Source organism: Symphodus melops (genome assembly GCF_947650265.1).
Source record: "Symphodus melops genome assembly, chromosome: 12".
Lineage (NCBI taxonomy): Eukaryota > Metazoa > Chordata > Actinopteri > Labriformes > Labridae > Symphodus > Symphodus melops.
In genome coordinates, this window is record NC_136702.1 from 21,971,771 (window position 1) to 21,985,896 (window position 14,126).

Sequence of the window (14,126 nt, forward strand, 5' to 3'; positions counted from 1 at the left end):
CTTTAAAACTGTGTTTAGACCATTTCTCGTGTTTGCAGTGTGAGAAACTGAGCTGTTTAAGGTTGATACAGTTCGAACTGTGACCCACTTCATTCGTCACATGAGGGGGAAATCCTTTTATACCGTGCTGTTGAGATATGCAAAGAGGTCAGAGTGAGGGGGGGGGGCTGCACAGAGTTGTTAGGTGATCGATTCTTTGCTCAAGGGCACCCTGGCAGAGCTGAGGATGCAAGTGGCATCACCAGTGGCAAGACCAATTCCCAAACTTGGTCTGCGCCAGGAACCCAAAGAAACCGTGTTTTTTTTTTTTTCCATTCAAAAGTAGCTTGAACATGACCGTGTTTTTATCTTTAAGAAGTTTTATTTACATTTTCACAAATTTTCTGAAATAGTATAACACAGTAGGAAGTGACACTTACTCCTTTTCTAATGTCACTCAGCCTTAAACACACCAACGACAAAGAAATGCAGTAAATCAGATCGCAAATCAGTTTGTATGTTTGTCCTTAATCACTCTTCAAAATCCGCCGCTCTGCGGTGTTTAAAGTCTCTCTCAAATGGCAGCAGGTTGTGTACATGTTTAGAGGCTGACATGTTGCCTTTGAAACAGGATATGGAGTATTACGGTGTTTTCTTTCTCTACCTGTTAGAGGTGAGTCCAGAGGAGGAGGAGGAGGGGGACCAGGAGGTGGACCCATTAAAGCGCTCAGGGATCCCATTCGGAGGCCTCATCCACGACATCCGCCGTCGCTACCCGCAGTACATCAGCGACCTCAAAGATGCCCTGGACATGCAGTGCCTCGCCGCCGTCATCTTCATCTACTTTGCCGCCCTGTCGCCAACTATTACCTTTGGAGGCCTGCTGGGTAATCTGACACGACAGGACAAAGGTGTCTACAGGTCATGTGATTCTCCAACCTGTGCTCTGAACGTGTTCTGTTCTGACATGCAGGAGAGAAAACAGAGGGGATGATGGGAGTGACGGAGCTTATCGTGTCCACTGCCACTCTCGGAGTGATCTTCTCGCTGCTCGCTGGTCAGCCCCTCCTCATCATCGGCTTCTCAGGTCCTTTACTGGTGTTTGAAGAAGCCTACTATAAGGTACTCCTCTAAAATCATGGACGTTGTAGCATGTAAGCAATGACTCGGGCAACATGTGGCCACATCTTTTTTTTTCTTCTTTCTCTCAGTTCTGTCAGGCCCACAACTTTGAGTACCTGACCGGGCGGGTGTGGATCGGTTTCTGGCTCATCTTCATCGTTCTGGTGATCGTGGCGGCAGAGGGAAGCTTCCTTGTTCGCTTCATCTCACCCTTCACCCAGGAGATCTTTGCTTTCCTCATCTCCCTGATCTTCATCTATGAGACTTTCTCTAAGCTCTTCAAGGTACCACATGTTGGCAAAGTCGTGTATTCATTATGAAACCAAAGCACAGAAACATATAACATTCAAGAAGCACTTGTAATACTTAGAGTCACATGGACATAAAAGCCAGTACGGCTTGTAAACACTGGGTGAACTGTTCTGCTTGTCTGCAGGTGTTCCATGAACATCCACTGATGGCCATATATCCCACTGACTCCACCCCCGCCACAGAGCTCAGGGACTACGAAGGCCCCGTCTTCAACCAGCCCAACACTGCTCTCCTGTCTCTGGTCCTCATGATGGGCACTTTCTTTGTCGCTTTCTTCCTCAGGAAATTCAGAAACAGTCGCTTCTTGGGCGGAAAGGTAACGCACCTACGAAGTCACTTTAAATACCTGGATTTAGGATGACATCCTTCTTCTGGTCATTGGAAGGCACTTTGTTGAGTTTCAATGTGACCCAAGTGATGTTGACGATTTTTGTCCCAAACTGGAGTGCATCCTTAATGTTGCACAAACATGTTTAATGTGTATTCTTTCGTACAAAACGATTTCAACTGCTTTTCTGATCATTTGGAAACCTGCGTTGTTCACAGTGGAGCCCTAGTTAAACAGAGCCCTCTCACTGTAGGGCTGCAAGGTGCTGCAGTGGTTAGCTCTGTCACCTCACAGTGAGGAGGTCCCTGGTTCGAATCCCCGTCTGACATGAGCCTCTCTGCGTGGAGTTTGCATGTACTCCATGTGTGCGATTGTGAGTGTGGCTGCTCGTCTGTTTCTACATGTCAGCTCTGTGATTGACAGTCCAGCGTGTTCCCGGGCCTCTCAGCCGATCTCAGCCAATGACAGCTGGGATCGACTCCAGCGCCGCCCCCCCCCCCCTCGGTAAAAAAAAGAGTTTGGAAGTTTAAAAGGTTGTTTCAGTGCTAGTTTCCATCTGTTGTCCCGAGGCAGGTAACAGAGAAAGACACATTACAAATAAGAATACAAAGGCACAAGTGACACTAGACAATGTGACAAGAAGCATGCTGACGTACGACTTTCTCTTCAAACCTCCAGGCCAGGAGAATCATCGGCGACTTCGGCATCCCCATCTCTATTTTATTCTCAGTGCTGGTGGATTATGCCATCACAGACACTTACACTCAGGTGACTTTAGTCTCAAATATACAGCTTCAATGAATCGGGACCATGTTTGACTTTGATCACATTACTTCTCTTTACTTTTAGAAACTCGATGTGCCGTCGGGCTTCTCCGTCACTTCCCCGGACAAGCGCAGCTGGTTCATCAGTCCGTTCGGGGACAAGCAGCCGTTTCCTACCTGGATGATGGGCGCCTCTGTTGTACCTGCACTTCTTGTCTTCATTCTCATTTTCATGGAGACTCAGATCACTTCGTACGTACACAAGATTATCTGAAGTGGTGATGCAACACTGAGGTTCGTTCCTGTCTAATTACGCAAAGTGACCTGTTTCGTCCCAATGTGTCAGACTCATAGTGAGTAAGAAGGAGCGCCGCCTGGTTAAAGGCTCGGGCTTCCACCTGGATCTCCTGCTCATCGTCATCCTCGGGGCCTTCTGTCCTCTCTTCGGCCTGCCATGGCTCACCGCCGCCACCGTACGCTCCGTCACTCATGTCAACGCCCTCACCGTCATGAGCAAAGCCACGGCGCCAGGCGAGAAGCCCATGATCCAGGAGGTGAAAGAGCAGAGGCTGACCGGTCTCTTAGTGGCCGTTCTTGTTGGTAAGCTAACAAGGAGAAATGGAATTGATCTGCACATGATAATGAAAAGGTCTATGTTTAAGACTTTTTTAAAAAGAAGGTTTTGTTGGGTTACAGGTTGGTACAGAAGATAGATACATAAAAGATAAAATAACTCTGAGAGTGTCTCACTGCTGAGTCATGACATACTTCTTTACTTCCTTTCCTCCACTACTGAAACAGGATGGATAGGAGAGAATCAATCACAAGACAGAAGGCGGGACATAACGCAGGGATGCATTTGATTGGATTGCTAGCAACGACAAAGATCTTTAATTGGTCAAAATGATAAGTATTTAACTGACAGGTTCAGGAGGAGTCATCAGACAGAGACACCACAGTGATTTGGACGCCTGACAGCGAGGGAGGTTCCGGGTTCGAATCCGCGTCTGTGGAGTTTGCATGTTCTCCCCGTGTGAGCGTGGGTTCTCTCCGGGCATTCCGACTTCCTCCCACAGTCCAAACACACGTTTGTTAGGTTAATCAGTGAATCTCCAATTGGCCATAGGTGTGAAAGAGTGGCTGGTTGTCTGTCTCGACATGTCAGCCCTGTGACTGACCGGTGTTACAGATCATGGATGGATGGATTCAACGGAAAAATGTACATGACTAAACAAAAAGATATGATAAGAAGATCATGTATCTGTTCGTGCGTTGTACTTCTCCACATTATCACAATGCTGGAATTAGAGGCCGTACTGTGTCTGAAGCAAACAGGAGTTCAAAGGTACAACACGGCGCCTCTCCTGCTTCGGCATGTCTGGGCTTTCAATCTGCTAAAAGTACAAAAAAAAGATTTTAGATTCTGTTTATGAATTCTCATCAAAATGAACCAACATCAACGGTTAATTTTCCAAATGAGAATAGTCAAAGTGAGGCAGCTCTGTCTGACATTTCCACATTGTTTTTCTCCTTTGGCCTGCGCTGTTTTTCCAGCAGAATATCTTGTTTCAATTAAGGTGGTTCCCAAAGTCATCCTTAAGTATAGCCTGATCCGGTTTGGGTACACAGCCGTAATGACTCATCGTGATTGTTGAGCTTTTATTTGATTGAAATGCTGTTCGGATCAGGAGTAAGACCTTTTGGATTAGCTCGCGTAGTGTTTCAAGCGAGGCAGCTGAACAGTGGATAGGTTTCAAATAAACAGCAATTACAGGCTGTTTATCAAGAGGGCTGTTCACATCTTGAAGGAATAATGCTCCCCACACTTGTATATTATTGTACATTCTTGTATCATCTGAAAAAGAATATCTGTTGTCATCCAAAAAAACCTCATCGTTAACCACATCCCATCCGTCAGGTATGTCCATCGTGATGACAGACGTGCTCCGCCTCATCCCGCTGGCTGTGCTCTTTGGGATTTTCCTCTACATGGGGGTCACCTCTCTGACCGGCATCCAGCTGTACGAACGCATCACGCTGATGGTCACGCCCGCCAAGCATCATCCCGACCACATCTACGTCACTAAGGTAACGCAAGCAATGCGAATGTTTACGTGCCCTGGTCTTCTGTTATTAGTGGTGAGATGGGAAAGCCAAACCCATCAGAGCGGTGACGGCAGCTCAGTTCAGGCAGCGTTTGGTTTGAGCTCGGTTTGATCAACCAAACTAATTCTTCAGGCTGTCTTCTACATTACAGATCATTCCTCAGGTTTCTACGGCGACGCGAGTTTTTATGCTATTTACGTGCAGCAGATGTCAAGTCTTTACCGCCAGAGGAAAAACAAGCAGGGCAGACGACTGGAACAGAAGATGAGAGATTTCTAAACTTCTCCATGTTGAGCATGAATTATGACCTGAATATCTTTTTCTTAATTTGGCCCTCATAAGGTTTGGCTAAGGTATGTATGAGGTGTCAACCCACAGCCGCGGCGATGAGGACTTCTGCCTCTGATTGAGCTTTCAGCACCCCAACATAGTTTTGGTACGTAGCCTAGTGCTGTAGTCAAGATCCGAGACATTTAGGGGCGTGTCACCTACTCAGACTGTAACAGCAGGAAGGTTGTGGCTGAAACTAGGGGATAAAAATTAAAAATACAATGCACAGTAATGACTTGGAAAAATAGCCAATCAGGGATGGTTATGGATCAGTCTTGACTTAAAATCCGGAGTCTGAGAAACAGTAAGAAAGCTTTCCATTCTGAGACGAGACCTTCAGTAACAGTAAATGCACTTGAGCTCGTCGAGATCGTTTCTAGTCTCAAAGTGCTTTTCACTCGGCAGGTCACATCTACACATTCACACACTGAAGCCAGAGGCTGCTCTGTATGTAACTAACCCCATTCACACACATCGATACTCCACTAGCAAATTAGCAGGAGCAATTCAGGGTTAGGCGTCTTGTCCAAGGACATGTCGGACGTGTAGCGGCAGGAGCCGGGAATCGAACCAGCTGCACGCCAGAAGCTGAACACTCCTCCTCCTCGAGAGACGATGACTCTACCACTGATCCACAGCTGCTGGAAGTGGTCCTGAGACGTGTGTGGAGGCCTTGACTGATTCCGAGTACTACAACACTAACTTAGCGTACGTTAATAAACAAGATGTAAAAATGGAAAGGCTGGTTTGCACTTCTCCCGACATCACTGCCAAACTAAAGTGTGACGTAGAAAAAAAGTCCCCGAGGCAGGTTTTGTTGGCGTTCATCGTTCCTCAAAGAGTTCTGTTGTTGATGAGCTTGAAGTGTAAGTTATTTAGACTGAATCCAGTGTTTTTGTTTCTCAGTGTAAAACGTATCCCTCACTTGATGTAAAGTCAGACAGATGATGTGGTTTATCCACAGTTAGTGATTTGATTATAAAAGTTCCTCTCTCTGTTGTTGTCGTTTGACTCGTACAGTTCAGCCAAAAAACACTTTCTATGGGAACTCAAGGAGGGAACTGAAAAAAGATTCGACACATCATCTTCAAATAAACTGATGAAAACATTTTTCCACTGCTCAAGAACTGAGCCGTTCTTTCCGGATCACTCCCATTGGACGCCTGTTCAAAAAGGGATGTTTGTGTTGTTTATACGGACCGTTAAAGATGAGTCTGTTGTTTGAAGATAATACAGTGTGCAGAGGGACAGTTTTAATGAAATACTGAAACTTTGAAAGGCCATCGATGTTCAGTCAAAAAAAGAAGACATGTGTTTTCTATCCTGCTGAAAGTCCACAATGTCTGGGCTTCATGGAGGACGTGACTCACACGTCAACAGATAATACTTTTAAGGTAAAAGTATAAAATGTAATTATGAAGGAATTTAAGTGATTTGGTCTTTCAGAAAGAGGCACACAGATGGCGTGGCAAAACAGCCTGTCAGCGGTGGTCTTGATATAGAATCTGCAGTCTGCCCAATCTGAGACCGAGACAAGGTCGAGTAAAAATGTTTTTGATCCTGACGAGAGCGAGACCTTCAAAAATCTGTGGCGAGACCATGACCGTCTCTGAGTACTACAACACTACCACACAGTAGCACACGCGATATGGAAACATGCCCATTGTTTGGGTTTTTTAATCAAAGAAAAAGAAGAAGAATGGGAGGATGTCATAAAACGTCAGCTAGGAAGTTACCATAGTAACAAACGTCATATACCAAGTATAGGAAGGGGAGAGAAGGCCGCACACTATTTCAGTTACAAAGAGGATTTGTTAGACAAGGTTTGGGCCGGTCAGGCCTCTGTCAAGTCATGAGCGTACTGACAGGATGAAGTGGCTGATAAAGCCCTCTGTGAGTATATGCACACCTGATGTGTGTCAGCCACTAATTAGCAGCAATCAGTCATTTGATCACATACAAGCTTGGAGACGGAGAGAAGCTCATTTACATGGAGGTGTATTTTAAAATCTAAGAAGCAAAGTGAAAAACTTTTTTTTTTGACATAAAGTAACCAATGACAAAGAAACAATACAACTTACGGGATAAGAGGAAGAAGATCATATCCAGTACACTTCCCTTTGCAAAGTAACCATCAGGAAGCCTGCAGCGAATTCAACAGGAATGTGTATCACTCTCTTCTAAAGTGAGCCAAGGGAAAAACCAATCAAGTAAATGGACGTGATCTTGTCTGGCACTTTTCTAGACAGCTTAAAGCACACCTCCACATTCACACCCTGATGGCTTTGTAAAGTGTCCATCAGCATTAACTCATCCAATCGTACACACCCAGCAGTGGGAGTAATGTAGAGTTAAGTGTTTCGTCCAAGGACACGTTGACGTGTAGCTGCAGGAGCTCGGGTTGGACCTTCCGGTTCAGAGCCGACCGACTGAGTCACAGATCCCCTGTGCTGCTCTGACAGAGGGTGTTAAACATCAACTTCCTGCGGTTCTTTTCTGAGTTTACACATGAGCTGAGTGGAAAAATATCACCAGCTTTAGTTTTGAACGTGGTAACTTGAGTGAATAGAATCAATACAGCTGCCTGATCCCTGCTGTAATAACGGCCCTGAACGAAAGGCCACAGTGGGAACTCCACTCTTGTCTTACTCTGTGTTATATTCTCTGTTCTGGGTTTGTTTGTTCTGTGGTGGGACTTGTCTGTTTAGACAGTAAGCGCTGCTGTGAAAAAGAATTTCCCTATGAGGACAATAAGTCAATTCAATTGTTTTCATTCCCTCAGGAGTCAGATTGAAGATTAGGAAAGTTCACACATCTGAGCAGTGAGCAGAAAATAGTCACGAGTCAAAACCAGTTTGATTGCATTCATAAATGTCCTGTTAATGGTGTTAGAATGTAAATCAATGTGCATATGTCTCATTATAGACACATTTTGTTAAATGTGAATAATGCTTTAAACAGCAGAAACAATTTAGAGAATTTCTCCTGCATATTTCAAATGAACCCTACAACACAGAGTTTGTCCACTAGATGGAGCCAAAAACACAGATGATTTCCTTCCTGCAGGAGGGAAACTTTTTCTCTTCCATGTGTCTTTTTATTCCAGGGTGTATCATTTGTCTTCTCATGAACTGGCAGTGACTGTGTCTCCTCAGGTGAAGACTTGGCGCATGAACATGTTCACCATCACGCAGCTGGCTTGCATCGTGGCCCTCTGGGTAGTGAAGTCGACCGAGGCGTCGCTGGCGTTCCCCTTCGTCCTCATCATGACGGTGCCGCTGCGTCGCCTCGTCCTCTCCAGGATTTTCGAGGAGCGCGAGCTGCAGGCGGTAGGTTTGGAAGCAAGAACTGTCCAGGAATGTTTGAATCTCTGCCACAACTCTCTGATCCCACGTCGCCTCAGGATGCTTACTTTACAGCAAATTTAACATTAGATGGATGTTGGCATGTGTCTGCCTAACACTAACAATCCATAAAGAAATGCTACAAATGATTTCCTCCCTTATGATCATGGACAGCTTTCCCATCCAAATATGTTCCCAGGATATGCAAATATTTTCCTTTTCTTCTCTGAGTTTTAACCAGAGAAAGCCTCACAGTCCATCCTGAGGCAGCGCTTCTTGTTTTCCTGGTTAGATCGCCCAAACCCATACATGTCAGCACTGTGACATTAAAACCTTCCCATTCCAAAATGTCAATTTATTCAGGAGCTAGGATAAACAGCCTGCTTCTGCCCCGACCACCATTCATGGCGTGTTCATCCAAAGGTCTCATGAACCCAGTGTCGCTTTACACAACCATTTCCTACCTGCAAATCGTTCCCGCTCTACAAGCCCAACTCAGTTATCAGCAGACGGCTGTTCATTACCAGTCTGGTTCTGCTCGAGGTTTCTTCCTCTTCAAGGTGTTTTTTCTTTGCTACTGTAACTTTTCTAAAATCTGCTTAGTGCTCATGTTGGAGAATGTTGTGTCTTTTATAGATAATATAAGAAGGAGTAAGGTTTTTAACCTGCTCTTTTGTAAAGGATCACGACTTATAACGTTTGTTACGAATTGACACTAAACATGATGATGTGTGTGTCCCATCAGGATATTTTATCAAGTATTTATTAATAGTAAGTTAACTACACCCAGTGTATCACAGTCAGTACAACCGTAGTGTAGAGCAGCTGGAGATTCAAAATGGACGCAAAGCTATGTACCTCTGCAGACCAGTCGTGAAAAATGTACCGTAAATTCCGTACTATTGAGCGCACCTGGATATAAGCCGCACCGGCTAAAAATAAGTAAATAAATGTATTTGTACATATATAAGCCGCACTTGATTATAAGCCGCAGGTGTCCACGCTATAACAAGAGCTATTTACACAGACGTAGGCTACCGGTAACATCCGCAAATACTGTAGCGTCCGTAAAAGGACGACGAGAGCGTTCAAATAATAACTTTTAATAACCCGATCACTGTCGGCCGTGACCACGCCGTTTACAGCAGAGAGCAACACATAACTTGCCGTAACAATCCAACTCTCTCCCCCAGCGTTCTCTCATACAGCCACTCAACACGTTCTCGCTGGTGCATTCACTGACTCTCCACATAATCGGAATTATGAACACATTATCAACTACTGACTTTACAACATGAACCGTTACAATACGAAGCCTAGCCGACGGTGTCTGTAACACGGCTGATGAAAAAGATGACCGTAATATATTTCACAAGAAAAAGTCCATCCATTCACTGCCTCAGAATGACTTCATTACTCACTTCCTCAGTCTCTGTTGTCGCTGTCAGTGTCATCTTAACGTGCAGCAGCTCTGTTAGCTTCTTTGACAGCCAGGTCGATCGCCTTTAACTTGAAAGCTACATCATATGCATTTCTCTGTGTGTTTTCCATCATGAGGGTGCGTGTATGATGCGCAAAATGACTGATATTAAGATCCGACGTGACGAAGTCAAATGTTTTTGCGGCAGAAGCTCATTGTCCCCCATAAAAAATCCATGCATTAGCCGCACCGGAGTAGAAGCCGCAGTGCTCGAAGTGTGAGAAAAAAGTAGCGGCTTATAGTCCGGAATTTACGGTACTTTAACCACTAAATCAAGTCCGACATGTAAAACAATGTTGTAATTTTAGCGTATGCTGCACTTGTGGATATTTTCACAGCCTCACGTTGTCATTAACGTGCCTTTTCTCTTGGGACTGTGTTGTGTTACTCCAAAACAGTCCTATATTCTCACAGGGAAACCTCACGCGACCCCATAACCTCAACTGTCCCTTCAATGTTTGGTGACCTTCGACTGCAGACTCTGATTTCTTACAATAGACTGACTGACCTCCGCAGCTCCTCACAGCAACAAGAGGCCATCAAACTCAACCTTTCACAATTTCCCTTAACTTTTTTTTTCTCTTATGGTAACGTTGCCTTTCAGCTTCTACAACACGTCCGTTAGAAGAAAATGTTTTCGTGTCACTCCCATGTCTGTATGCTAAGAAGGAGGCTAATGCTAGCATTGTGCTAGCAAGGCAACGTTACAGCAGTTTGGTATTGAATTGAACAAACACAGTGTGTGTGTGTTAATAAGTGAACTGGGTGTTCCTTCAGCTCCCTGCCTGACGATGATTTGTCTTTCCACAGCTGGATTGTGACGAGGACTCTCCCAACTTTGATGAAGATGGACGGGATGAGTACAACGAGATCCACATGCTTGTGTAAATTTAAATTGGACCTTGCCTGTTGGACTTCCTCCTCCGTCCTCCACTTCTGACCAATCAGAGGGGGCCTTTTTTGGAAACCCCAGTGTCTCTGGGTAGCAGTGACAAAGATGGAGGAGCTGCTGAAATGGTGTTTATAGAGTACTTCAAATGTTCTGGATCTCTCTGTCTGGATAATCGCTTGTTCCCCCTGTATAGTCCAGTTTTCCAAAAGAGCACACCTGATGTTAGATCTCTGTGATGTTGTGCAAAACTCCCTGAAGATTTCATTGTGTCAGAGGCCATAAGAACACTAACCCTGAGTACCTAACTATACCTAAAGTGGACGATGCAAATAGAGCAAAAAAGCTTTCCTTATAAGAATATTTTAAAGTCTTTTTACCCTGTCTATCCCTTTAAAGAATCTGCAGGTTGTGGGCGTAAGTGCAATGTTGATGGGGACTATATGAGACTATATGGAGTGGGATCATTTAGCCCTTCTTTTTGCCTGAAGGTGAGAAATAAGGGTCAGTTTGCTCTCATTTAAGCAGAATCTCATGAAAAGTTGTACATTTTCTGGCTAATTGACCCTAAATCTCAAAGTCAGGAATTCCACTGCCTATGCAGAGAAGCTGCCAGATTTCCTATGTAACACTGCCGCTGCCTGCAGGTTGCAATGATGTGCAAACAAGGAGTTAAACGGTCCTTTTCCTTTCTGTACAGACTTCAAGTAATGAGCACTTTGACTGGGCAAAAGTTCACCTTTGTCGCTGCCAACAGAGCTCCCTGGCACAAAGCCTCCTCCCTAAATGTAGTCTCCCCTCCAAGCCAAAATCTCCACAGAGACTGTGCAAGCCTCTTCACGGGGTGTTACTGTACTTTGTTAGGTGTTTAATGCCCAACATACCAGTACTCTGACCTTATTATTGTGACCTTGGATGTAAACTGTAAGTAGATAGCTAACATGGTCTAAACCTTATTTTTCTACTTTGTCGTACGTATTTATTTTGTGACCTTTGGATTCAATGCCGGTTTCTTAGTGGTGTTTAGATTCCAAGTACACCATAGCTAAACAAGTATAAAATAAAAAGATCATTGTGTAGGTTGACACATTGAAAAACAGAAGATGTCATTTTTCAGCCAGTTCTTTCATCTCTCCGCAGTGTTTCCATGGCGTGGTGCATTTTTCACACATGTCATGAATAATATAAGAACACACCGGAGTGGAAAAGCATAGAAACAAGGCAAACACACACAAGCACTGAAAACGCCAGGGAACAGTTGAGTGTTGGCAGAATGTATGAATGATGCATTGTGCAGTACGACTGTGAGCTTGGAATTATAATGTACCATCTGTGTTCAGAGCTGTTTTGAAATGCCCAGAGATTGAGTTTTCACCTCCTATATTTTTGAGCCCACTATAGAATTTTAATAACCATTCAGCTGTGACACTTCAACCTTTTCAAAAAAAAAAAACTCTCTATGTCTGCTACACAGAAATACCAGTTGTAAGAGCTTGTGTACATAAAAATAAAGATGTTTGAAATATAGTTATTCATGAATATGTAGAGTATAGGTTTGCAACAGGCCTATGCATGAGATAAGCAGACAAACATTCTCCTGTAGACTGGATATAAAAAAGGGGACTTAGCCTCTGGGTTTCAGAAGTGAAGTCATTGCTGAAGTGCCTTAAACCTGCATTCTTTCAAACTGCCACCAGGGGGAGACTCCACTGGTTGCAAGATAAAGAAGTCTGGCTGCATTGAAGTCTTCTTCAGGTTTGATTTATTACCTCAGTGCAAAGTCTCATAACAACAGTTCATGCTCTCAATTGATATTTTCAAGTCTAACATAAACTTAGAATTTTTAAATTACAATCTGATGTGGTGGAAAAATAAACTATAACGCAGAATATGCTTAAAGTCGTGGCTACGTTTGATTGACAGGCCACTTTGACAGCCAAAAGTAAATTAGGATAAAGTCATAACAAAGTGTTTTCAATCTGTAGTCCAGATGTGATTCTTTTGGGGCATTTAGTGAGGGGCATGGCTTTTGAGGGAGCACAGAGCAGAGGAGTTTGGGTGTATACGGAGCACTGAGGGAATGCTACTAAAAATCATGCTAGCAAACCTTGCCTTTAAGAAAGGTTGGCTTTACATTGGCTTTAAGTAAAATAAAGGGGCTTTAAGTAAAATGAAGGGGTTCATGAACAAAATGTTTAAATCATTTTGGCTTTATGCACCTCTTTTATACAGCTTGTGAGTGACACAGTTAAATCCTGAGAACAGGAAACAGTGAGAGGAGGCTTGAATGAAACACAACACTGGGGCAATCGGGTGCACTTAGACGGAATTGAGCGGTGACGTTGAATACCCGGAAGTGCAAAAGATCACTGAACTTTCAGATCACTGTAAGAGCAAACAGAGTGTACGGTAGCTCCTCAGGAAGCTGCTGGATTTAAAGGATGAATCTGTTAAAAAATGGAGGAATCTTCCTGCACAAATGTAAATTGAAAGCTGAAAATATTCTACCTTGTATGCTTACAGTATTTATTTTTTTCTGTGTTTCACCTCTGCACTGTATCTGCTGTAAGTGTGGCAGCTGAGGATTTTGTAAATAGCTATAAAATATGACAAAAAGAACTTATATAGTCATATATATTTGTATCTACCTGATAACCATGATTACTCCTGCAGACATACAATCAGAGAAAAAAAAGATGTGCTTCAAAGCAAAGTACAGATTATGATGTTACAAAAGTATAATTAAACAAAACCCGTTTCAATGGTCAGCGGTGTAGCAGCGTTTTTGTATTCAAACCACAAAGATTAGAATATCTCATCTCATGTAACCATGCCCTACATTACGAGCCATGCAAGAATTCTGTCTCAGGGGAAACTGACCTTTGATCTGTACATATTGATTCCCAGCCTTTCAGTTTGTTGCCTCTTTTGTGTACATAAAGCGGTTAAGGCAATCCAACACTTGCAATGTAAAAATATGTGTCTTACAGTCCGGTCTTTTGTGTTAGACAAAGGAGGGTTAAAAAAAGGGTCAAGTGAAGAGAATAATGTGTTTACTCCAGTGCAGTCACATGGAATTCAAACTGTAAATTAAAACCTTTATTTACCCTCCATTGTTCTCTGGAAGCGTACATTTGAAGCTCTTCTTTGATTTGACACACGCACCTGCTGCAGTCTGCATTTCAATCTGCAGCTCTCCCAGTTAATGAGTTACTGAATGTGCTTTATATTAGGTAATGGACCTTTTCAACCACATGTTGATGTTGCAGGGCATAAGACGACTGGAGTGTTCTCTATTATATTTAGCCACACTGTGTTCATGGCATGAATGAATGTAAATGTTCAGGTGTCTGTATTTGGGTTAGCTTGATAGATTTAGCCATGCAAATTTTAATTCATGCAGCTCCATAAAGGACTAAAGCTTGAGTGATAGCTGACTGTTACTAATGCTTTATGCACGCAGCACAGATTA

The 14,126-nt window shown here is 43.6% G+C and overlaps 1 protein-coding gene across 2 annotated transcripts in view; it reads left to right on the forward strand.

Moving 5' to 3' along the window:
* slc4a3 (solute carrier family 4 member 3) overlaps nucleotides 1–12,776 on the forward strand; it is a 47,785-nt gene extending 35,009 nt beyond the window's left edge. For both annotated transcript variants that reach the window (XM_079358474.1, XM_079358475.1), the window contains 10 exons: nucleotides 651–866; nucleotides 953–1,101; nucleotides 1,191–1,385; nucleotides 1,538–1,729; nucleotides 2,420–2,509; nucleotides 2,591–2,757; nucleotides 2,852–3,105; nucleotides 4,424–4,593; nucleotides 8,097–8,270; nucleotides 10,576–12,776. In XM_079358474.1, the coding sequence (XP_079214600.1) occupies nucleotides 651–866; nucleotides 953–1,101; nucleotides 1,191–1,385; nucleotides 1,538–1,729; nucleotides 2,420–2,509; nucleotides 2,591–2,757; nucleotides 2,852–3,105; nucleotides 4,424–4,593; nucleotides 8,097–8,270; nucleotides 10,576–10,653 (1,685 nt within the window). In that variant the 3' untranslated portion in view covers nucleotides 10,654–12,776. The remainder of the gene's footprint in view (nucleotides 1–650; nucleotides 867–952; nucleotides 1,102–1,190; nucleotides 1,386–1,537; nucleotides 1,730–2,419; nucleotides 2,510–2,590; nucleotides 2,758–2,851; nucleotides 3,106–4,423; nucleotides 4,594–8,096; nucleotides 8,271–10,575) is intronic.
* The last annotated feature ends 1,350 nt before the right edge of the window (nucleotides 12,777–14,126 follow it).